The sequence below is a fragment of the Astyanax mexicanus genome, chromosome 1 (assembly GCF_023375975.1).
Source record: "Astyanax mexicanus isolate ESR-SI-001 chromosome 1, AstMex3_surface, whole genome shotgun sequence".
In the NCBI taxonomy this organism is placed as follows: domain Eukaryota; kingdom Metazoa; phylum Chordata; class Actinopteri; order Characiformes; family Acestrorhamphidae; genus Astyanax; species Astyanax mexicanus.
The window spans coordinates 103,496,417-103,521,952 of NC_064408.1; the positions used below are offsets into that span (position 1 = coordinate 103,496,417).

The window sequence follows — 25,536 nt, forward strand, 5'->3', positions numbered from 1 at the left end:
AAATGTGCTAAGTATTTTTAAGTCATATAACAGTTTTTTTATGTAGAAACCCTATTGTTTTATATTTAGATACAGATTTTTAATCTGTTTTAATTAATCTACATTGAATTACAATACTGACAGGACCTGCATTGCTTTGTGATCGGCCACACCCTCCTTGACATCAGGAGACTATAGGCCAGTTTCCCCAGACAGGGATTACACCTAGCCCTAGACTACCCAGCATTTTGAATGGATATGTCTGGAGCAACTATCTTTATAAAGTTTTATTTTAGACCAAAAGAGAAGAATTAAACATAACAGTCTCCCTCTCTATTGAGAGAGATTGCATTCCAACTGCATGCAACTCTAGAAACATTTAAGACTGATGCGGCAGCCAAAGGCCTTTTTTTAGGCTAGGTTCTGCGGCATGGGTCCAAGAAAGTGGTACGCAGCACTGGGGTGCTCTGTCACCCTTCAGTGTTGTGTTTCAGTGGGTTCCCTTAAATCTTAGCTTAGGCTCTCTCGGCACACTGCCCACACTGCCAAAAATACCAATTGGTCTTATATAATATTCTAATTTTCTGAGTTAATGGTTTTTAGGTTTTCATTGGCTGTAAGACGTAATCAACAATAAAAGAATATATACCTTTAAAATACATCACTCTGTGTGCAATACATCTATATAATATGAAATAAAGTAACTTTTCAGTTATATATATATTTTTTAGATGCACTGGTTAATTGCCAATATTGTCACCATCATGCAAAAACCTGGTACCTGTTTTTTGTTGTCAGACGTCATTTGAATCTGACAGTTATTGTTCTTTAATTTGTGTCAAAATGTTCTGATGAATTGGAACAAAATTTTGGGACTAGAAATTAGACTTATACTGAAATATTTTCAGTAATAGTAAACAGGTATTTACACTCGGGTGCAAAAAGCTTGTGCCTTTTATTTTTTTTTCCTCCACCTATATTCCTTTAGCAAATCTCACCTCGCGCCCTGCGATTGGCTGTTGACGCTCGCCTTAGTTCTTTAGGATTGGTGGAACAGCGGCGAGTGTGAACTACTAGCCAATGGGAGCGCGGCTAAGCGGGACTAGTCCAAAATCGGGTGCGGAAAATAATAATACCGTGTCCGAGGAGGGAAAGTGAAACTAGTGCGGGTTAAATGGTGTAAACTTCCTGCTGGCGGCTATGACGGGCTACCGAAAACCTCAGGGAAGAGGCTCAGGATTTAGGTAGGGAAGCGTGGCGCTTATATTTCAGCCAGACGTGGAGTTTTCCAGCGTATTCAGCTCGCTGTTCTAGCCGTTAGCCCAGCCAGCGCTCGCCTCTCCTCTGCGGCGCTACACTGCAGCTAGCTTAGTTAACTAACGCGCCACATGGACGATATCAGCAGCCGCATATCTCGTGTCTGTGCGCGGTAGAATTAGAAAACGAGCCCCTGTAAAGGTCAGATATGATGAATTTGTGTCTCGTTGGCCATAATAACTAACTGCAGCATCAGTAACCTAACAGCTCAGCTAGCTGCTGCTGCTGGGTATGGGGAGGCTGCTATAGGAGTGGCGTGAACAATCGCTCTTTATATGCTCCTCACGTCCGTGCTGTGCACCGCCTGGTACAGCTAACTAGCTACAGGAGAACTTCTGGCTCTGAATCCTGGGTTAAAAACACAGGCAAAGAGGCGATGGTTTGAACGTGGACAGTTGTTTAGCTGAATAACACACAGCACATAGTGAGAATACCGCAGTGAAAGGAAACTCCAGAGGTACAGATCTAATTCAAGTCGTCCTGCAGCTCGAGTGACTTGTTGATTCTGTCTGACAGCTGGGCTGAGAGAATTACGAGCACTGCAGATTTGTAAATGTGTAAAATCTGGCTCCGTTTCTCACCTATAAGATTGAGGATGTGTTTTATTTTGACCACTTAGCTAGATAACCTAGTGATTCATTAGATTCTCTTGTTGCTAAGAGGCGTTTAGCTAGTGACTAGTTAGCTAACCTGAATGGGTTATCTAACTCTAATCTAGCCTCAACACTACTTTATGAACATGTGATGGATCTGTACTTTCCTTATTTTTAAACGACAGCAGACCTACTGTATCACTTTCCCAGTTGTATGTATGAAGAAATACTTTACACTTTACACTTTAGCTTCTGGCTAATTCCTAGTTCATCTAGCTGCTTTAGTAACAGCAACTGTGTTTAATATTGGTGATATTGGTGCATTATTTTGTTTTGCAGCACTAGCACATAACGTTAGATGTCCTAAAACACAGTATTGATTTTTTTTTAGTTATTATCTAGTTTCCCCTGCATGGTAAGATTGGTGTCAGACAGTGGTTCATTTTGTGTTGTGTTTTAAACTCCTCCCACTAGAAAGCACTCTTGTACTTTGTTGTTAGATCCCACTGTTCTAATTGTATAGAAGGTACACATTTGTTTTATTCAGAATTTGTAAATATTATAGTGTATTTTATACTATGACAATTGTTTTGTTCAAAAAAATTTAAAGGATTGTATTTTCTGTAGTAAATGATAAAATAATCAGGATGTGTTAATAAATATTAAAGAAACATGCACAGTTGAAGCACTGTTGGCTGTTGTCAGCTAGTATTTTCTTACTAGAACTGTGCAGTATCTCACAGAAATCTCTGTGTGTGTGGCCTCTGACTCCACCAGTTGCTCGTTCCCCAATGCTGATTCTAAGTCCCTGAGTTTGCCAGGTTTAAAAACACAACAGCAGTGTTGCAGCCATGGAAGCTAGCAAGCAGGCTAGCAGCTACACAGATTAAAAAGCCTTGGCATTCGTCAAAAAAGCTCAGTGACCAAAAACGGGGTAAAACAAAAGGTTATATTGGCAGAGTTTGAATAAACTAACTGCAAATTACTGATAATATTTTAACTTTGTATATGGTTTCATGCTATTGTTTGTAAATATAATTTAGACCATTAAAAGCATTAGTTTGGTAGGTTAGCTAATCTAACTTGCACAGCACTGATAGTCAGGAGAGAAAAGCTGGTTAGCATTAGCATGTTGCTCTTCACAAAACATTTTCCAGCCCTTAACCCCACCTATAAACACATTTAACATTTAATACAAAATCTGTTGGAAAGTCAGAAAGCTTCAAGATGAGCTAGCTTGGCTACATATTAATAAACTACCACAGTAATTCACTGTGCTTCTGACTATCTGCCCCAACCTGTGGTCCTTTTAAATGTAAATGGATTTATGTTTAAAACATTGCTCTTATTTCATGTTTTTTCACTTGTCAATGCTATTGGTTTCACCTTTATTAAAGCTGCATTTTTATATATAAACCAAAAAGAAATAATGAATCCAGATAATGTTTAGGTCATGTTAACGAGGGTATAGGGGAATCAGTGGGGTATCTTGTTCATGTCAGAAGAAAATTTTGTTTTGAATTACAAAGAGAGTAAAGTGAATCCTGTTACAGATCTAGTCTGAAATGACAAAACACATTATGTAGTGCCATGTTTGCTGTGTATTTTAACAATAGTCATTTTTTGAGACCTCAGACACATTAGATTTCTTTACAGTGGTGGTGATAGGAGGTTAAGCTGTCTACAGTGCAGATGTATCTATTTTATTTGCTACTCAATACAACCAATAATACATGCACCTTTATAACTTTGTTTTTTTCTGTGTACTTTCTCACTATCTTACTCAGTGTCTCTGTGCACGTACACTGTCTACAGATAAACCTGTGTGCTTACATTTTTGTGTTGTCTTATCAATGTTTTGTCCTGTTTGTTGTTCACAGGTTTGAATTTATGTCCTGACATCCTCTGTGACCTGCACAGATGATCAGCCATAACTGGGCTGTAATCTCTCAGATGTGCTTCGTTTACAGACAGTGGACATATGCATAAGTGTGGGACATGCCCACACTGTTTTTAAGGAATATTTACGCAAGACAGAGGATGTTCGTGTCCATTAAGTGGAAGCATATCCCCCCCTGTAACTGATTTTTAAGTGAATGTGTAGAGACCCACTACATGTGTTGATTGTGGACTGGAAGACAGTGATTGTAAACTGCCAATATGGGGAATTCCTGCTGCCCACCCTCTAATCCATGCGATCATACTGTGGACGAGACGAAGGGGCTGCTGAGCTCGTCTGAGTCAAAGAATTCAACCAAGGCGGAAGGAACAGGGGAAGTTAACTTCAACTCAGCAGAGGTAGCAGCAGAGGAGAGGTGATCTATTTCATTTTCCATATTGAATTTTGATGTACTGTGTGTCTGTGGGGGGGGCTTTGCATATTCCAGTATTAAATAAACAGTACAGCTTGTAAAGAAAGTGAAACGATTAAATAATTTGGTATAATATTTTACATTTTTCATGTTTTCTCCCTCATTTTAGTTGTTTCCAATTACCACTCACCGCTTAGGTCACATGAATGTATCTTTTCAAACTGCTAATGCAACATTATTGGATAGCTGAACATACTTGGATGAGTACACCAACTGAAAAATCAATTATGTAAGCTAACAGCATCCACAGTGGCTATTATCCCTATAAGAGGAATCAAGGCCAATTATACTCTGGGACAAATAATCAACTATGGTGAAGCTAAAGTGTTAAAAATGTTAAAATATTAAAAATACATTTGCCATCAAGCAAGGGAGCAAAATTGGCCCTGCTCTCTCTGGGTGGGCAGATGGCGCTCTCTCCCCATATCACTCCTAGGGTGCTGTCTGCAGCACAAGGCGTTTGTGAGCTGATTTACCGGAGCCGAGCCGCTGTGCTTTCCTCCGAGCGCGCTGGCTGCTTGGCAATGCTGCATCAGCAGCAGCTTGAAAAGAAGCGGTGGCTGGCTTCACATGTATCGGAGGAAGCATATGTTAGTCTTCACCCTCCTGGTGTGTTGGGGGCATTACTAGTGATAGGGGGAGTCCTAATGAGTAGGTTGAGTAATTGGCTGTGTAAATTGGTGAGAAAATGGGAAAAATTAGAAAATAAAATTATAAAAAAAAGAAAAAAAAAATTAAAAATACAGAGATTTTAGAATATGGACCAGAATGGGGCAGGCTAATATATTATGAACTATAGCTGATTCTGATTTATAAATTCACACCAACTATATGCTAAAATTAAATATATTTAAATAAGATAACCAGATACTGTTGAATTAAATCAAATTGAATGATCTCCAAGTGCTCAAATTATGTAGTCAATTCATTTATGGGCTTTTTAATTTTCATTTCTAATTTCTTGACTTTTTGTTTGGCAGCAAAAGTGATGAAGTGGTCAACAGCCAAGAGGTGGTCACAGATCAGCCGACTGCGGTTACCAAACCAGAACAGGCACAAAGTTCCTATAGTGCTACCATAAACTTTCTGCACACTGAAGTCTCTCTTGCTGCAATAGCTAGCCAAAGCTCCTCGTCTGAAGCACAGAAAGAACCAGAGAATGCAACTGTAGAAATAGAAGAAACAAAAAATGATGCCGGGATAGAAGAAATTGTAACGGCTGAGTCAGTTAACGCACCAATAGAGACAGTCCCAGCTGAGGGGATGGAGGAACCGAAGGTGCATATGACTGATGTGATCGTGAAGGTGGAAGTACCTGCAGACACTAAGGAGGCATCTTCAGAGGTTTCTGAGGAGGAACTGCAGAAGCTAGTAGCTGCTGTGGATGTAAAGAACGTGGCAGCTCCGATGGCAGCCAAAGGAGAAGAACAGGAGGAGGCAACTGCGGTGGCTGGAGAGAAAATGGCAGCTGAGGTTGACGTACAGAAGGAGACAACTGCGGTGACTGGAGAGAAAGTGGAAGCTGATGTAGATGTACAGAAGGAGGCAGCTCCGGTGGCTGGAGAGAAAGTGGAAGCTGATGTAGATGTACAGAAGGAGGCAGCTCCGGTGGCTGGAGAGAAAGTGGAAGCTGATGTAGATGTACAGAAGGAGGCAGCTCCGGTGGCTGGAGAGAAAGTGGAAGCTGATGTAGATGTACAGAAGGAGGCAGCACCGGTGGCTGGAGAGAAAGTGGAAGCTGAGGTAGACATACAGAAGGAGGCAGCTACAGTGGCTGTAGAGAAAGTGGCAGCCGAGGTACAAGTACAGAGGGAAGCAGCTGCAGTGGCTGTAGAGAAAGTGTCAGCCGAAGTACAAGTGGCTGCACAAAAAGTGGCAGCCGAGGTACAAGTACAGAGGGAAGCAACTGCAGTGGCTGCACAGAAGGAGGCAGAAGAATTAGATGTACAGAAGGTGGCATCTGCAGTGGCTGCACAGAAAGAGACCGCTGAGGTAGAAGTACAGAATGTGACAGCTGCAGCGGATGATCAGAAAGAGGCAGCCATAGAGGAAGTACAGAAAGAGGAAGCTGTAGTGGAAGTACAGAAAGAGGCAGCTGTAGTGGAAGTACAGAAAGAGGCAGCTGTAGTGGAAGTACAGAAAGAGGCAGCTGTAGTAGAGGTACAGAAAAAGGTATCTGAGGTAGAAGTAAAGAAGGTGGCAGCTGACGAGGACGAACAAAAGGAACCTGCTGAGGTGAACATTGAGAAGAAGGCAGCGGAGGAGAAACCAATCCCCCCTGTTGATGATTTAATTGAGAAACATGAACATCTAGCACCTTCAGCTGGAGCACAGAACAATAAAAAAGCAGAGACCTCCGTGAGAGAAAATGGTGATGCAGAACCTCAGAAATCTTCACCAGATTCCTCAAGGGAACCTGTGCCAGCCAAGGTGATCACTGAAGAACCTGCAGAAAAGCCTACAAACAAAGTAGAGGACAAACATGAAGAGCACATTGCAGCTGCTACAGCTGAAGGAAAGGGAGATGGCTTGCCCTCTGAAACTCAGGAACATTGTGGAGTGGTGACCTCTCTTGCAGCAGAAATTAGTAGTGATGTCACTCCTCACACTGTAGAGAATGGGCAAGGGGATAATTTGAAAGACGAGAGCCAGCCTAATGTGGATGCTGCACTTGTATTGGAGATTCCCCAGGAGACAAAGCCAGTCCAGAAAACCCTTGAAGAAACTTCCAGTATTGAGACTAAAGCACAGCTGTCAGAAACCACTGCCAATGTGAGCAGGTAAGCATGATACATTCAAGTGGTTTGAATCTTTGATCTCACAGTAATACAGTTCATTATTTATTTTTAGAAAACATGTCACTGAAACAACAATTATGAAATATCGTCACAAATTAATCTGATTATTTTGATAGATTTTAAAATTATGTTTAGCAATATACTAAATATATAGACTAGTGAATGTTGCAGTAGCCAAGTATTGGCAATAAATACAGGTTTATATCAGTGGACAGATTCAGACCAGAGCTACTTGGATTTGTAAACATGTAAACTACTCTTAAACATGGATTTATATGTTTGTATTTGTATTACAGCTGTATAGGTGTCCATTTGGACACCACTGTTTAAATTCTGTAGGAAAACATAGATCAGAAAAATCAGATCAGGCCTAACACAATGACAACCTACTTGTTTTTACACCTATTATTAATATTTTTACAGCTGAACTGAGCATGTAGAAGCCCTTAATTACAGACTATAGTATTCAGGATACTACAGGATAGAGTGGACAGTGGGTGGACAGTGTTTAATAACTTCAGCAGCACTGCTGTGTCTGAGCCACCACCCAAATAATAGCTGCTCACCAGCTATCACCATCCCCCTCTGGGGTCCTGGCCATTGGAGAACAGGGTGAAAGGAGAATAAAAAAATCTATCTATCCATCCATCCATCCATCCATCCATCCATCCATCCATATTATGAAGTTAATAAAGGTAAAGCTATACAGAATGGCCAGCCTCTTTATTTTTTTTTTTTCACCTTCCATCCCGGAAACGTACCAAACCGTGGGGTTTATACCAAGGTGTGAACCGATTCGTGAATTTTCGGTGCTGTTACACCCCTACATGGCAGCCACTCAGCCACACCAGAGCAAGCAGCTGGCTACATCAGTTATTTGACATGCACAGGTAAATACTATATGAAGAGAGTGCTCTTATTTGCACTTTACCCAAAAGAACCCATGGTGTGGTCTTTCCTTTTTACTTGAACTTATGAAGTCCCTAAGTGGCATATACTGAACATCCTGAGAGCATCACAGGACAGTGTGTGAACGTGTGTTCGTTCACCCCACCTTATTTACAGAATGTAGGAGTCCTGGGTTAGTTCTGTATATAAAACTGTCTTCCTTTAAAAAAGTGCTATTTGCTTCTACAGATCTGTTCCAACCTTTTAATCCTCCAGACACTTAAATGAATGTTGTGCATTCCATATAACTGCTTGTACTAAAAACCAACATGTGATTTTACCAGGGTTAACCAAGCTTTTGCTCACTAAATTGATTGTATTAAATATGCAGTTCAGTCCAGTTGAGTACAACTGGTGCAACAGGTTGCTTGTGAGATGATCCACAATTATAATCTTATTTCCTGTTTTGTGTTAGCTTTGTAGAGCAAGTGGAGAAGTCTGAGCCCCCACATGCTGCAGCAGATCAGGAGAAGTCTGCCGAGGGTCTTCTGAATGGCCTGGACTCTAGTACTCCTGTAGAGAAGACTGAATCCACAGAAGCTCACGGGTGCGTACCTTCTGCTGTTACCAATACCACCAACAGATGGAACCAAAGACCAAAATAAGCTCAGAAACTGTTACAGCAGCCGCCCACCTGTTTTTGTCTTAAGATTAGTAGACGGATATGAACTGAGCTCATGTAGGCTGTGTTTACTGTCTTGCTGAAAGCTATTCATTACAGGACTCCTGGAGTTCAGATCAGCCTTCCTACCACATCACAAGAGAATGTGTGAAATGTTTTTATAGGGATGCGCAAACTCAGGTGTGGCTCGTGTCTGGAGGCGTGTGATGGTGCTGTAATTAGCAGGCACATGCTTATGACTTGACACTGTTTACCTTTTTTACCACTAGTCCTAGAAAAGGAGTTAGAGAGGACATAGTGCTTACTTTTGTCAGGAAAGAGCCTAATCAGTTTATTATTTATTATTAGTCAGTTAGATGTTTGTGTGGTTTATTGCGTAAAAAAAAATAATATTTGCATATTGTGACTGTCTGAAAAAAATAAATCAATTATCTTTATTTTTGCAAATTTTTGAAATGATTTATAATTGATATATTGTAAATCTGACATGATAAACGGGTCCATACAAATGCCTTTATACTGACCTTTAAAGACGTGCATTTGACGTAATACTACGGCTGCACATTGAATCTTATTTTTTGTGTTTTCGTGAAATAAAATTTGTAATAAACACTAAAAGAGCTGCAAGCTAAAGCTAATTTAGAATCACATTGAAATCAGGTTATTAAACAGTGTTATTGTATTTTGTTGTCCACACTGTACAGCCCAGGTTTTAAACCTTTGAAATGTTTAGAACAATCTTATGTAACCTTAAGCACTACATAAAATAACTGGGACGTCCTGAAAAGTCCATAAGTCAGTTTCACACAAAACATAAATGGATGCACAAATGCACCAGATAAGAGGAAGCTAACAAACTCATGAATCCACCACAGGGTTAATTTGGCCTGTGAAAAAAATCTCTAGAGGATGTATCACCACTTCCTTTGGTTTTAAAAAGAAAACTTGTATGTTTGCCCCTGAAACTGTAGCACAGGAGTATCAGCATACAGCCTAGCAGACCAGAACTGAGCAGTTAAAGAAACTGACCCATGATGTAATATTTAAGTAATATTTATACTTTACTTGGTCACAGATTGTGTTCCAAATTGTAAAATGTCCCATATTGTTTCTATTGCTGTCTCAAAAAGGACATGATGTCCTCTAGAACCAGATGTTCTCTAGAACCTGCCTAATACAAACACAGAGGCTGTAGATAGATCTAAATATTAATTTCAGCGTCATTTGTAGGTCAATTCATCTACCTGTACACATTCTACTAGTACATTTTAGCCAAAGTCACGATAATAGTTTTTGTTTGGATGATATATTTTCCAAAGACAAATATTACTGACATTTTTAAAATCATTTAATGCCATTAATAGAATGATAATATAGTAATGATATAATAAAGGACTATACACTTCTAATTTTTAAATATATTCTGATATTGAATTAAAACAAAATAAAACAAGGTACTTATATTTTTGTATACATTAACAGTACAAATCATAAACAAAGCTGCTGTTTTGACCCTAATATGCTTTGTTAATGTTTGTTAATAAAAACATAGATTTCAGAAATTCTGCTTCTTTTCAAAAGAAGTGGCCACATTAACAGGCCTGTAATGTGACTGGTTACTTTAAATATATATGATCTAGAGCAGTGGTTCACATTTTAGATTATGGACCACCCAGAGTCAAACTAAAAACTCAAAGTACCACCTTCAAGTTAACTAAAGGTGACCGATATGGACAAAAACTCTAACCTGTTATACAACTATTGAATAGCCATTTAAGGAGCTATTGAATTATGTCGACATGAAACACAATAAAGTAATGCTATTAATATGTGTACTCCAAATTCCAATAGAAATGCCCCAAAATTACTTTCACTTTGAAGTTCATGAGATTAAAAGACAATTAAGTTAATTTTAGAGATAAAGTGTTTTTATTCAACATTGACAATATGTCTATCTCCAATTAAACCAGGCAAATTCTTAAGACCCAGTCATTTGGACATCCCTGGTACCCACATGCAATTTCCTATATAATATATTTTGTTTTTGATACATTAAAAATGTTTGTTTGTTTGTTGGTGTAACACATTGGTGTGCTTCATGTACCACCAGTGATACAGGTAACCCAGTTTGAGAACCACTGATCTAGGGCGTCTCTCAGTTTTAGAGAAAGCCTTCTTGCAAAGTCATGATACCTTCACTATTCAGTGCTGCACATTTCATTACTGTACATTTTGAAGTTGTTTTACAGTTTAAACCTATTGACTCACCAGAGAAGATTGTGTTGCTGATTCCTGCACATAGCAGTAATGTGTTAAAACACTGTTGAGAGGGTGAAAGCGAAAGTGCATTATAGTGAGGAATTTACAAGCATAGTTTTTATAGGGTGTGAGGAATAATCTGTGTAACATTATCACCAGCACAGATAAATACAGTGTGACATAACTTTTTAGTAATGTTTCTAACCTATATTATATTTAATTTGGCTTTGCACACCTATGTAAATAACACCTAAACCTATTTTCCATTTGCAGTGATGCTGTTCATGTGGAGAGTGTTGAGCCCACTGAAAGGGAAGCCATAACACTGGATGAACATGTACAGAAAGCAGAGGAACCAGAGCACCTGCTGAGCGAGAAGGAGAAAGCAGAACCAACTCTCCAGGAGCCAGTAGAAAAAGAGCATACAGAGAGTCACAAGGGTCAAAAAGGAGAGATTATACTGAGCAGCAGCCATGCTGTGGAGGTTGCGCTGATCCCTGTGAGTGAGAAGTTCTCAGAAGTGGAAGAGGAACTGCAAGAAGTGTAAGTATCATCCTCTTAATGCTTGTGGATCATGAAGTTACAGATATTCCACCATGTTTCAGTTTCACTGTGTTCATTAGTGGTGTCCAATCTTACCTACTGAATTCCTGTAAATCAGGAGAACACCTGATCAGTTACCAGAATAGGCAAATCTAGTAAAAGTAATGATTTGAATAGATGATGTAGTGATGCGTGTCTCTCTTAGTCATTTTCTCTCTCTCTCTCTCTCCCCCCCCCTCTCCATCTCTCATACATTAAAGTGAAGACCTCTACCGGGGAGCTGAAGAGATTGAAAAAGACCTGCCAAAAGAAAAGCAATCAAAGCCTCTTCTGGAGTTCACAAGTACAACTCTTTCATTTGTAGCACAATTTTGTATTTTACTGAAGGCTGAAATGTACAGAATGGCTACACAATTAAAATAATATTTAGGACAGTTAGGACAGAGATGTTTCAAAAGCTTTTTTAAATACTAGAACTAAGACTTCGCAAGGTTCATACTAACATATTGTTGCTGCAAACTAAAAAAACATGCATCCTCATATTTGTAGATTTTTACTACATAATTTAAACACACAAGCTCCCCTACACACAATTTCCTTATGAATGAATAGGATTTCTAATGGGAATGTATCGTATCGTATGCGACAATATAGCAAAATTCTTTGATACCATACAAAGAAAAACCCTTCATATTGTGATATCACAATATTTTCGATATTTGTTTTGCTATTTACTGTACTTACTTATTATTGTTAGTTTGTATTTAGTTTTGTAATAGATTTATTTGTTACATTTTTTTTTTTTTTTTTTTTTTTTTTTTTTTACATTTTCTATTGTTACACTGATTTTGTATAAAATAATAGGTCTTATTTACAGTAAATTACTGCACATTATGAACTGAATATTTAAAAAGGAAATACTATTTATTTTATTGCAGTAGTATATTCCTATTATAAACTTAAATATAAAAAAATTAAATATTGTCATATCGCCAATATTGTTAGCGCAAAACTTCCCTAAAATATTTAGATATTATTTTAGGGCCATATCACACAGCCCTAGTTAGTAGATATCAGAAGTTTTAGGTACACACTGCTTTTCTGCTTCATGGTGTTGTCAGTTGTCAGATGTTAACATTTCTTAAACCCAAACAGTAGATGTCCTACAAAATAAAACAGTTTATATGCAAATTTATTCCAAATGTAGTCCATTGTTTTTTTTTTGTATATCTATTCTTTAAATAATATAGATGCATAGTAAACAGGTAAATATATTTTGACAGTATTAAACAGTATTAAAATTTCTGTTTCGTACAATAAATTGGAGAAATAGAGTTCTGAGAGTCTCAAAAGCTTAATATATTTTTTACTGGTCCATTATTGCTAATTAACTGTCAACTTATTATTATTATTTTTTTAATATATCCAATCATATTTCCCATTATTCCCCACTATTAAGCAGCTCTATTGAGATAAGCATGCGCGCTTATAATAATTGAAAATGACTGCACTTAAAATGTGGTGTTAGCTAAAAGATTTTAGTATCTATTATTTTGCTGCTGTAGTATTTTATGTTTTTTGTTGCAGCAGTAGAAATTTTAGTTAATAAACAGCAGTGGAGTGACAGTAATGTGTGTTGTTTTTTTTTTCTCAGTCCCTGGAGTGGAAGAGAGGTGTAGTTTAGCAGCTGCTGTTGACATACTGGCTTACAGTGAGAGGGAATGGAAAGGAAACACTGCCAAAAGCACACTCATCAGAAAGGTGAGTAAGAAACTTTAAAGGGAATTCCAGGAAGGAAAAAGGGACGTCTGTTAAATCTGAACGATTACAGAAAAGGTGAATCAGCAGTTCAGCTTAATGTTTTGCGGTCATTCCAGATTTCTCTATAAACTACTGTTAGAATGAGATGGACAATCCATTTAAAAATTCAATGTCCTGACCTCACTAATGCTTTTATCACTAAATACAGTTAAACTCTCACAGCTATGCCCTAACCTAGCATTTAGTAGAAGGCCTTCTCTCCACAGCTTACTCACACATTAAGCAGCAGTGTTGTTTTTTCTCCCCAGCACGTTCTTACTATATCACACTCAAATGAAATATCTCAACATTCGTCTTTGTGCTGCTCTTCGTTGAGGAGATGCACAGGAATGTTTTACAGTGCGTGTGATTTAATTACATTTTGTTTACATATCAGATAAATCCACCCAGGCAGTTCCTCACGGAACTGACCTATCATGCAAACCAGATGACACAAAGGCCCTGTTCATCGCCACAGCACATGTAGGAAGACATGAAGGCGAAGCCAAACAAATTGGAAGCACTGGGACAAAGGTCAAAGGCAGAGAATCTTGTGCGCTTGGCTTACAAAAACAGCTGTCGTGTTGTAGGACAGGAATTTCAAGTCCGCCTCCTCCCGAGCCCAGAAAATACAGGCCTTCCAAAGCGCACCCAGGTGACAGATGTGAAGTGATGGATCCCACTGTGACGGTGCGCTGAAGCCTGCGTACTTCAATGCAGGCTTAATATAAAGGCCTGGTAATCGCGCTGAACTCTTCCTACCCAAAACTGAGCCACGAACAAAATGTTCTGTGATGTTTTGCAAAGCTTATGAAATTGTGTCAAATATGCCATTGTCTGATTGTGCCCCACAGCTGTTACTGACTTGTAAGTGAGAACTTGTTTGCATGCCATCATGCCTCATTCTCACGACTGCCGATGTTTGAAGGAGATGTTTTTGTTGATGCACCAACAAGAATGGAAAAATACAGATAAACTGTGTTTGTGAAAGTGAAAGAATGTGTACAGTGAGAAACTGAACCTGTAGATTTATATGTACGCTAGTGTATAACTTGTATATTTTAATATATAATGCATTCTGACATAAGCAGATTAAGGCTGCAACTAATGATTATTTTGGTAGCCGACAATTAATCTGATGATTCTTTTTTCGATTAGTCGATTAGTCAACGATTATTTCTGCCATGTTCTCCATCTTCAAAAACAATAGAAAAAGCTGGACATGAGATTTTAAAGGCATTTAAATGTCTAGATGTTGTTTATTACGTGTAAACTACTGAGAAACTACTGGAGACACAGACTAAGCTGAGTGTAAACTGTGTGAGTGGACCATTTACCCATCTCTCATTGCACTTCTGTCCCCAGAACTTTGTGTAATGCAGTACTGTTACAAATGAACAATTAATCGACAATGAAATTTGTAGTCTACAAATTTAATTAATCGACATTGTTGATTATATATCGACTAATCGTTGCAGCCCAGAAGCAGATATGTAAATGATGACAGGTGTGGTCTGATTTGACACTGTGGCACTTATTTGCTACAACAAGGTGTAAAAGTGATTCCCCCACTTCCATAGAAAAATGCTTTAGAAGCTACTTTTGGGTAGTAAAGTGTACCTCTTGCTAAGAAATCTTTTGCTGGTAGACATACGATTCACTAAGACATTTTGCACAGTTGACAGACTTTGAGAGGGTGTGCATCATTGAACTGAGCGAAGCAGGAGGGAAGTTTGAACAAATTGCCTGCCATCCAAAAAATATTTGTCAGCAGAATAATGCTCACCCACACACAGCAAGGCTTTCCCAGGAATGTATTTGCTTACATTTCCTTGGCCTGTCCAGTTCCCTGCTTTATTACCTATCGAGCATTTGACTTTGATTTATACAGGTTTTGTTTTACCATAGGAGTGAATGTTTTACAGAATATTGTATATTTTTCATGTGCCACAGTTTTATAACAAATTGGAAACACCGGAGCAGCCACCTGAAACACAATCCATAAATAATTTATAAATCATACATTTATTTTGTTTATTTATTTAATGCTGTGCATAAATTAAACACTTCATATCTTATCATACTACATATCGACTCCATAAACAGTTCCACACTCCCTAGCATGTGATTGTATGCTGTAGCTTTATGGTTTCACATTTATTTGAAAGACATGCCAAAACATTGTGTTGTTGAAAGCTGTTCTGTGTGCACTACAGTAAAGGTTTGTCTGTGGAGGTTGCATAACTGAATGCTTGTTTTGCACCTGTTAGTGATGGGTGTGGCTGAAGTACATAAAGTTCTTTAAAAATAACATGATACCACAAGTCTTGCATGACTGGACATAACGTCTCTAGGGCATCGCTAACAAATACTTTGTTATACATGCATTCTTTGACTTTTATCAGTGTCACTCTTCTTTTTTTTCTTGCATAAATTCCCATAAATTATCCTGTGTTTGGATGTCCTCAGGGCTATTCAGAGATGTCCTGCAGTTTTAACGGCCTGAGGAGAGTAAGAGGAGACAACTACTGTGCTCTGAGGGCTACCCTGTTCCAGGTACTGGCCACCACCACGCAGACTCCGGCCTGGCTGCAGAAAGAAGACTTCACTTCAGTGAGTGCTCATAAACGCATTCTTCACAGATGAAGCCATCACTGCTGAGATACAGGACAATGCATGACATTGTTCTTCTGAGGTGGATGAAACAATGCCAGCAGGTCAAAAGGAGAGAGGCTCTCCCTGCATGCTGAGTCGCTGCATCAGTGATTAAAAACAGATGACACACATGATATTTATGAGGAGGAACAATATGCATATCTAATAATGCGTTGTTAAAACTAGAATAAAAGGAAAAGTCATTGTTTTATTTCATGATCATTTTATTATTTAGTATGCACTTACATATTGAACTCTTAACCTGTATAAATTGTACTGTTTACACTTTATCCACCAATGTACTAACTTCCATTTCTGATCCATTTCCTCAGTTGCCAGAGAAGCTTGAAGCTCAAGAGCACCTGATTGGTGGATGGAGGTTCCCTGCAGAGTGTGGACGAGTAGGAGAAAAAGAGAATTCTGTAGAAAAGCTGAAGCACTATATGGAGCTCCTGCAGAAAAGGGTAATAAAAATATAATTGTATGATTACATGTTCCTTACTGAGCTTTAATACACATTTTAATTTAATTTCACATTTCAGTTTAAGCCGGTTTATCTGCATTATGGTTGAAGGAAGTGTTTTGGGAGTAAACCAGAGCCGGAAATTATATGATAATAATATTATTATAATAATAATAATGCAATTACACACATTAAAAGACCAATGAACTTGTCTCCTCACTAATGGGCAGGAGATTTCTAGGTAAGCAGTAAGTATTATAAGGTAATATAAAGTACAATAATTTGATAATGTAATCATCATGATGGGCCTACTGACTGGCTATTTGGTCCAAATTGAGTACTTACACCCTGTGGAAGTGTTCCAAATCTGATATGTTTTTAACCAGTTTTTGAAGTACAAGCCATCACGGCTAAACACTGAAAACGCACAGCCTCACAACAAACTGTGTCATATAAAAACAGTTAGGTCAATTTGGCAGTAGAAGAGTACGTAGTAATTTAATAGTAAATATTGCTAAAGCAGCATTATGTGAGAATTGGCATTTCTTGATCCTGACAGTTCCCCTTCTGTTAAATTCATAACGTTAAATTCATGATTTGGGCCTCCACAGAAGGACATGTTTTACACATGCATTTCTGGACAAGCTGAGAGATAAAAAAGAAAGCTGAGAAAATAAAAAAGGCTTGGATTAGTGTGGCATAGTAATATTAAAGAACTGTACTTCATGTGAAAGGTTTTAGGTCTAGGTTACACAGCTCTTGTGGGTGTTTTCTTACTAATAACAGATGTCATTCTTCCTGTTATACAAGGGAGCTCTGCAATTATTTTGGAGCATCGCAGTCATTTTTAAGCTCTCATTTAAAGCTATGCTAGATACAATGTGTTATATACCAAATTTTATATACAACCTGTTTTTAGTAGTTTTTTTGTTGTTGTTGTTTTTTTTGTTTTTTTTTTTCTCCCCCATTTCAATGGGCAGGGATAATAGATGCTTGCAACTCATTTTGGCATAAATTAGAGGACCTAGTGAAATTTCTTTTAAAGCTCCCTATCCCGGTCCTACTAAGTCAAAGTCAAGGTCAAAGTGAACCACACAGACAACACAGAAAGGAGTGCACAGCTTAAATGAGATTCTCCAGGCGAAAATAGAGAGAGAAAATAGAGAAAAAATAGATGCTGTTGAATATTGATGAAGTACTCAAGTGATAAACATTATATTACACTGTGATAAAACCATAAGTGGGATTTTAAGTGAAGCTAGCTAACTGTGTGTGTGTTTGTGTGTGTGTGTGTGTGTGTGTGTGTGTGTGTGTGTGTGTGTGGTTCCATGTGCTTCCAGTGGCAGGCAGCAGTGGAGTCGGTGAGCCTGGAGGAGAGGCAGCATTTGTGTGAGCGCGTGTTTCAGAGCGGAGAAGAAGAGTATGGTCTTCTGGAGGTGCTGAAGTTCCTCATGCTGGCCACAGCAGTGGAATTGCACGGCCAAATGATGGCGGGACAGGAAGTGCCTGTGTTCTGTTGGCTACTGTTCGCCCGGGACACGTCCGAAACCCCCAAAACACTCCTGAACAATCATCTGAGCCAGGTCGGCTTCAGTGGAGGGCTAGAACAGGTAGATACCACTTCATAATCACAGTGAATGTGCTGGTATTGTTTTCACAATCTCCTGTACAGGGTGGTTCATTCATTATAACTTTTTTAAACATTGAAAAGAACAATTTTGCTGAAAATAGTATTATACACCTATAGGTGCATCCCAAAAGTATTGGAATATCATTAAAAAGTAAACTTTATTTCAGTAATTCATATAAAAATGTGAAACTCCTCTATTATACATATGTATTACACACAGAGTGATCTATTTTAAGTTTTTATTTCTTTTATTGTTAAAAGTCAGTATCTCAGAAAATAAGAATATTATGTATTTTAAATTAAGTCCAGTTGGTACTTTTGGCAGTGTGACATGTCCTGCTGGAAAATTAAATCCGCATCTCCATAAAAATTGTCAGCGTAGGAAAGCATGAAGTGCTGTAAAATTTTCTGGGGAAACACTGCACTGACTTTAGACTGGATTTAAAGGGGACATGAAACACTTCAAGTATTTAGTTTAATTCACAAGATGTATTTTCACTCTAACAAATTTTAGAAGTTTAACAGTTGTCAGTGAAGCGGAATTAAAATAATAAGCAATCTAAATGTCATTTTTTTAAGTAAGGGCAGCGCCATCTTGTCCCAGCGCTGAAAGTGACGTCACGAGGTTGGTTCTCGCACGCCTCACTACTATAATCTATGAGAATACCGTAATTTAGCTCCTCAATAAATAATAAAATCCAAACCAAAACTCAATGCAGAGCGGGGGGGCACTTTTGTATTGCCCCTGTGTGTAGTAATATTGGGAGTAGTGAAATTTAATAGGGTGAGGAATGAGAAATATTTACTTTCACTTTCATACCCTCGCAGCGCTGAATCGTGAGAATCCTCCGGTTATCTGCAACGCTAGGGGTTAGTGGCGAGCACTTTCTAGACCAGGACTATGTGAAGGAGAGGGGTTTGAGTCAGGAGCATTAGCGCCGGATAAATAAGCTGCAGTCCGAGGCTTTTTTCCTCCGTTTTTTATTTTTCCTCTGATCAGCTGAGATGTACAGACCGTCTGAATGGGTAACGTTACTATGAGAGCAGCAGCTGTGAGCCGCACCAGCCAAACAACACGCCCACCCAGCAGAGCAGCGAGAGGTACCGTTGCCGAAAATCTAGATAAAATGACAATTTAAAGATAACATAGCTAGCGTTAGCTACTTAGCTAGCTATCTTATTCTAGCTAGCCAACGCTAGCTAACTAGCTAACACTAACTAGATGAAGCTAAGTACCCAGTAAGCATTCTAACTTCTAAACTGAACGGTTTATCAACCAAACAGCGCCTTGGTGTTTCAATATCCACTTAAATCATGTTCGTTTCATTCAGTCTTAATGAACTCTGGACTTTGCATGTTAAATAGCTAAATGTATATAAACTAGCTGGTTAACTGGATGGCAGTACCTGCTGTGGACGTGCTGCAGGGTTCTGCACGGCTCCACGTAGAGAGAGAATAAACACTCCCAAAACGTCTCGCTCTCAGAAAAGCATCTGAAAAGTTCTGCTCAGGTTTATACAGGAAAGATCTCTGAGCAAATGCTCCATGTTAGCCTAGTTCAGCTTCGTCTTCATCCATAATCTCGACAAACAATAAGCGCTTTTCCTCTAGCTATATGCCTGGGATCTTAAACCAACCAACCTCGTGACGTCACCAGCGCTGCACGGGCAACATGGCGGCGCCCTAGCTCAAACGTAACAAACATAAATATATTATAATTTAGTGTGTAAACATTTTATATAAAAAATTCCCCCCAAATAAATTCCATTATATTTAATCCCTTAGAAAACTTGTACAAACTGAAATGTTTCATGTCCCCTTTAACACAGTGGACCAACACCAGCAAATCACATGACTCTCCAAACAATCACTGATTAATTTTCCAGCAGGACTTGGCACACTGCCCACACTGCCAAAGTACCAATTGGTATAAATATTTTTTATTATCTTTAAGCCATAATCATCAACAATAAAATAAGTTAATGCTCAAAATAGATCAGTCTGTGTGTAATACATCCAAATTATATGAGTTTCACATTTTAATAGTATTCTATAAATATTCTATAATTTCAATAATATTTTAATATATTAACATTTTTTGAATTCTTGAAATAAAGTAGTTTTTCAATGATATAATTTTTTGGGGGGGATGCACCTGTACATAGGCTTAAAGTGCGAGATTTATTATTTACGTAAGCCAATGTATTTTAAAGAGGACATGCTGTCAGTGCGTAAAATATATGCTTGCAGTCAAAAAGACATGCTCCCACATGTCACATATGTTTAGCAGCTGTTTTGATGTGTTTCTCCTGTCTGTCACAGACGAACCACAGCAAATGACGGATGTTCCAACCAGATTACATGAAATTGAGGCTTGATTTAAAACCCACTAATGTTTGTGGAAGTTGGAGAAGAAAAAACAAACACCATGGACTCTTGTGAACAGCAGTGAAGAATGTGTGGGAAGCAACTCCAATAAATCATTTTTTTTTTTTTTAAATTGGAAAGATAGTATTCTCAGCATTTTGTAGCTTCTCCAGCCTTGAAGACTACCTCACAATGTTTTGTCACACTTTCCTCAAGTTTCTTAAAATGGAGCTAAATTAAAGGAGCTTCTTCCCGCACATTCTTCACTGTTGTCCACAGGCCAGCCACAGTGGTTGGATTTTTTGTCTCCACACGATTAAATGGGCCTAAATTGTGCCTGAGTTTAACTTAATGAACTGGGTGGCATCTCCATGTTGTGTTGTTGGAACATTCACTCTTTGTTTTTGTTTTTGCTTTGTTTTTTTGAGTGAAAAAAACAGTATAACTACATGGAAAGTAGCTCTTTATTGGTGTGTAACGTTACAATCCAAAATCCACCCCAGCTTATCCAAAAATAAGATAGATGGAGAGATGGAGAGATGGAGAGATAGAGAAATAGAGAGATCGAGAAATACAGAGATGGATTCTTTATATTAATGGATGGAGCACCACCATTCCAAAGAACACAGTTCCACTACTTTACAACTTACTGCTGGGGGGCTTTTTACTACTTTACCCCACGTCTGGTATTGGTCATGGTGCCAATAGGCTTATGTCTATCTGCTGCAGATAGAGTCCTATTGCCAGTACGTCTCTACAGGGAATAGACAAGCTGTGTGTGTCTGTGTTTGCACATCTGTGTCAGCAGTGGGTGCTACTTAATTTAACATCAAACTGAATGCATTCATTAGAAGTGTCCGTAATCCTTTAGACCAGTGGTTCTCAAACTGTGGTACATGTACCAACAAAGCGGCAGAGCGACAAGCGACACGAAGTTGAAATGTTCTCAACTTTATGCAAATGAATTATGACGCGGTGAAGCAACATTCTAACCCGATTGGCTTCTAGCATTTCTTTGGACCTTTCGCAAACAAGGCGGTCCAACGTCCTCAGGCTTTTGCTCTCTGAGTTTTTTGTTTCTTTCGCTGTTCTTTCTGTTGAATGGGGTGGACCCACATCAATCTGCGGGAACGGCTGCATTTTCAGCACAGGTAAATCACAGAAACGGCCAAGAGTCTAACAAGCTCTGGAATTTTAGCTGTAGAATAAAGTGACCAAGCGATTTCCTTTTTTGTGCATTTTTTCTTGTCGGAGGCTGGACCATGATACATGCGCGCGTTGAGCTTAACACACCCACAAGCGACAAACGCTGGGCAACACAAGCGACTCGTCGCATTCCAGTGTGAATGCCATGTAGACTCTGTAGTCCACTACATTTTCTTACACTCCTGTTATTTCCCTCTCTCTCAAGATTTCTGGCATATCTTGGTATGCATAATTAATAATTTGTACAATGCGATTGTAGACTGCCTCCAACTTGCACTTACTCCTGAAGGCATACGTTACCTCCCAGCCGCTGCGCTCCTTCAGTAAACGTCCCCTAGCTTTGCCAGACATTCACACAACACAATACAGACTCTTCTTATACAGAGTTCCCCAATAATAGATCAAATTACCTTCTACTGCCAGATCAGGAGAATCTCTCACTATCTTTAAGAAACTCCTGAAGACTGAGCTCTTCAAATATAATGTAATGTAATGTAGTAGGTGGTACTTAAAGGTCATTTTAAAATGTCTAGTTGTGGCCTCTAGTTTAAATGAATGCCATGTGAGCTGTTTTTTTATTTATTTATTTTTGTTTTTGTTTTTTTGCTCTGCGGTTTCTGTATAACCCTGCTTTAGTTCCTCACTGGATTAGTGGTCTCTGAAGAAAGACAGGATTTTGGTTCTCTCATAATTATTCATACATGCAAACATATCGCCTCTGATTGGCTAACAGCACTGCAGCAGAGAACGCTACCCACCTTCCTCCACAATCAATTTTACAGCTCTAAAACTCAAAATACAAAATGTTCGGTGCTTGGGCAGTTCCCCCGTCGAAGCCCCAGAGTCCGCTCTATATCATAAAATCGATTGTGAGCGGCACCCACTTTGTTCTGTTGAGTTGTGCTGCCTTGTCAAACGGTGCTTTCTTGTATATTTAAGGTCTCAGTATTTTATTTTCTTAGCTACTGCAGACAGTGAAAGTTGAGAAACAGTTTCATTTGCAGCATATACAACTCAGAGACCTATAGTATTTCACAAAAAAACATGAAAAAGTAGATTTTAGCTGAAGGAGAACTTTAAATGTTTTAGTTTGATGGGTGGTACACTGCGTTTAAAGTTAAGAAGCACTGCTTTAGACATATTGGGTTTTTTAGAGTAGTTCTGTACTATATTGTCCATTCAAAATACTGTGTAGCCCAAGACTAGGCCTTAATCACTGACCCATCTGTCCTGTTTAAACTTGAAACATGTTTTAGTATTGACTTCATTTGTAATCCTTAGAGAAATTGTGTAAATTTCTTTATCTCCTGCTCTGTAGGTGGAGATGTTTTTGCTGGGTTATGCCTTACAGCACACCATTCAAACCTTCCGCCTCTACAAGATGGACACAGAGGAGTTTGTGACGCACTACCCGGACGACCACAAGCAGGACTGGCCTTGTGTGTGCATCGTCACGGAGGACGATCGACATTACAACGTCCCCATCAGGAAACAAGCACAACACCAGCTTAACCACGACCTCTCAGTGCCGTGGCCTAACCTCAGCTGATTGGCCTTATGAATATTATAAATGGACTTCTGGAATACTGAGACCTTAAATAAGAAGAACAGACTTAAGTATAAGTTCCAACTGACTCCATATTTATGATTTGAGTGTAATGAATGGGAAGAAGATAGTTTACATTTAATGTTTACCTTTTTTTTATTTTTGGTTTTACAGAATGAGGCGTATATTTTACAACAATCCTCCCTTTCTTTCCTCCTGAAGAGCTTCTGTCCTGCAGGTTTAAACTCCATCTCAAATCTAACACATCCTATTCAGACAGTCGGAGACTAAATTCTAAAAGTACTGAGTTGGATCTTGAGGGGTAGATTAGTGTTGGATCCACAGTCTGTAGGAAGGTAGTTCTCCAGGAGTAGGGATGAAGGTCATTGAGTTACACTTTGTCCTAACAGCAAGCAATGCAAGTGAGCGACTGTGGGGAGAAAAAATGCCCTCGTTGATATAAACAATCCTGTCTACAAAAGACCATGATATGATGCTGTGTTTTCAGCATTTCTGTACACTGATGTTCCTTTTTATCAAAACCTACAGTTAAAGAAGCTGCCTTTAGTCAAAACACAGTTAAACCTTCAAAAAACAAAGAATATGATCCTTGAGGGTGAGATAAGAGTTCAGTATGACTCTTCTTCTAATGATAATTTAAAGATGTTCAGGAAAATAGGGCTGTCCAAATAAAAGATTTGTTAACGTGATTCAAAGCAACGGCCATCAAATGCTTGTAATTATAAAAAAAAAAAACAATCAATTATGTCTTTTAAAATTATTTATATACAGTAACAGTCAAAAGTTTGGACACATGCAGCATCCAGTGCTTTAATTTATTTTTATTTATTTTATTTTTCCACATTGTAGATGTATATTGAAGACATCAGAATTATGAGGGAATACCCATAGAATTATTTCATTTAAAAAAGTGTTCAACAAACCAGAATTTAATTCAAAGTACCTGCAGAATTCTTTTCTTTAATGACAGATGTGCACACATCTGGCATTCTCTCGATCAGCTTTATGAAATAGAGCCGTCTGAATGATTCTACTACAATCTTGAGTAAGACTTCAAAGGTGCTAGGCCTTTTTTTTGGCTGCATTTCCTTTAGGCTGCTTTTCGACTCATTCCAAACTGTCAGTTGTGTTTAGGTTGTTATCTTCAGTATTATTCTACAGTGAAGAATAATAAAAAAAAACAGATACTGTACATGTACAGTAATGTAAATACCTAATTCCAGATCCAACACCAAATTTCAGTGTAGGCGTACATTTGTGTGTTCACTTGCTGCTAGGACAAAGTGTTAATTTCAGCACAGGAGTCTTTGATTGCTTTTTTTTTTTTTTTTTTTTTTAAGTTGCACGAATTTGTAAATTGGTTGCCAAAACATAAGTTAAGATTTAGACTCTGGGTATGATGAGTGCAAAATGAACTTTTCTTTACAGACTTTTGTTTTCAGATTATACTTTATAAGAACAGTCTCCTATAGTAATACTTGATTATTATCTACTACTTAGGTAATGATAAATGATAGTTGGGTATTTATGTGATTTAATTTATTAACCATTTACTTAGTCATACGATTTACTGTGAAGTTCAGAAATAAATGCAATCGAGGCCAAATTGAATGATATAATGAATAAATAAATGTTTTATTTAAGTATGTATTAACTGCTAAATATTGACAAAATATTGACAAAAGTTTTAGGTGTCTTAAAGTAGCAAGAAATTAATAATTGCTTGTACAAAAAAAATAAATACAACTTTATTTATTTATGATTATGAACTTTTTTGTACTTTAAACTATTAATTAATAGTTACTCTAATACTATAATTAACAATAAGATTGACACATTTCAAAATGTTTTATTTATATCACTAAGTAAATGGTTAATTATATGTGTTAGAACACTTCATCATAGTCTGAAAAAATATACATTTACATCTTTGGCATTTTTCACTTAATGTGAATGTCCTTTTATTAACATATAGAAATGGAAATGTCCTGAAGTGGCTTAGAGTAAAACATTTTACAGAAAGCTAAGAAATTTGTTTCCTTTTTGGGAAAACGGATCTTTTGCATGGCATCAGTAATCTGTATGCAGTACCAGTCTGGACAGTTTGGACACAACTTCTCATTCAGTTTTCTTTATTTATTTAATTTAATTTCTACAGTGTAGATTAATATTAAAGTCATGAAAACAATTAAAGGACCTACAGGGAGCTTCACAGCGTCAAGGAAAAGCAGCAACTATTGTTCAGCACCTCCAGGAACTCCTTCACGACACAGAGAAAACTATTCCAGGTGACTCTACCTCATGAAGACACTGAGATTAAAATACCAAGAGTGTGCAGATCTGTCCTCAAAGCTAAATGTGGCACTTTAAAATAATCTAGAGTATAAAAAAAATCTGTTTAACACTTTTTGTTCAGA

At 38.1% G+C, this 25,536-nt stretch overlaps 1 protein-coding gene across 4 annotated transcripts; it reads left to right on the forward strand.

Moving 5' to 3' along the window:
- Nucleotides 1-905: 905 nt before the first annotated feature.
- Nucleotides 906-24,456, forward strand: LOC103034960 (calponin homology domain-containing protein DDB_G0272472). Of its 4 annotated transcripts, none has more exons than XM_022667010.2 (12): nt 906-1,223; nt 3,770-4,204; nt 5,242-6,112; nt 6,146-7,041; nt 8,423-8,554; nt 11,162-11,431; nt 11,692-11,774; nt 13,086-13,192; nt 15,701-15,844; nt 16,219-16,350; nt 17,690-17,959; nt 22,871-24,456. In XM_022667010.2, the coding sequence occupies exons 2-12, from the start codon at nt 4,050-4,052 to the stop codon at nt 23,099-23,101; spliced, it is 3,291 nt and encodes a 1,096-aa protein (XP_022522731.2). In that variant the 5' UTR covers nt 906-1,223; nt 3,770-4,049; the 3' UTR covers nt 23,102-24,456. The 4 variants fall into 4 exon arrangements, with proteins under 4 accessions (XP_022522731.2, XP_049319252.1, XP_049319253.1 ...); XM_049463295.1 differs by having other exon boundaries at nt 907-1,223; nt 5,242-5,968; nt 6,023-7,041; XM_049463296.1 differs by having other exon boundaries at nt 907-1,223; nt 5,242-5,914; nt 6,023-7,041.
- Nucleotides 24,457-25,536: the final 1,080 nt, after the last annotated feature.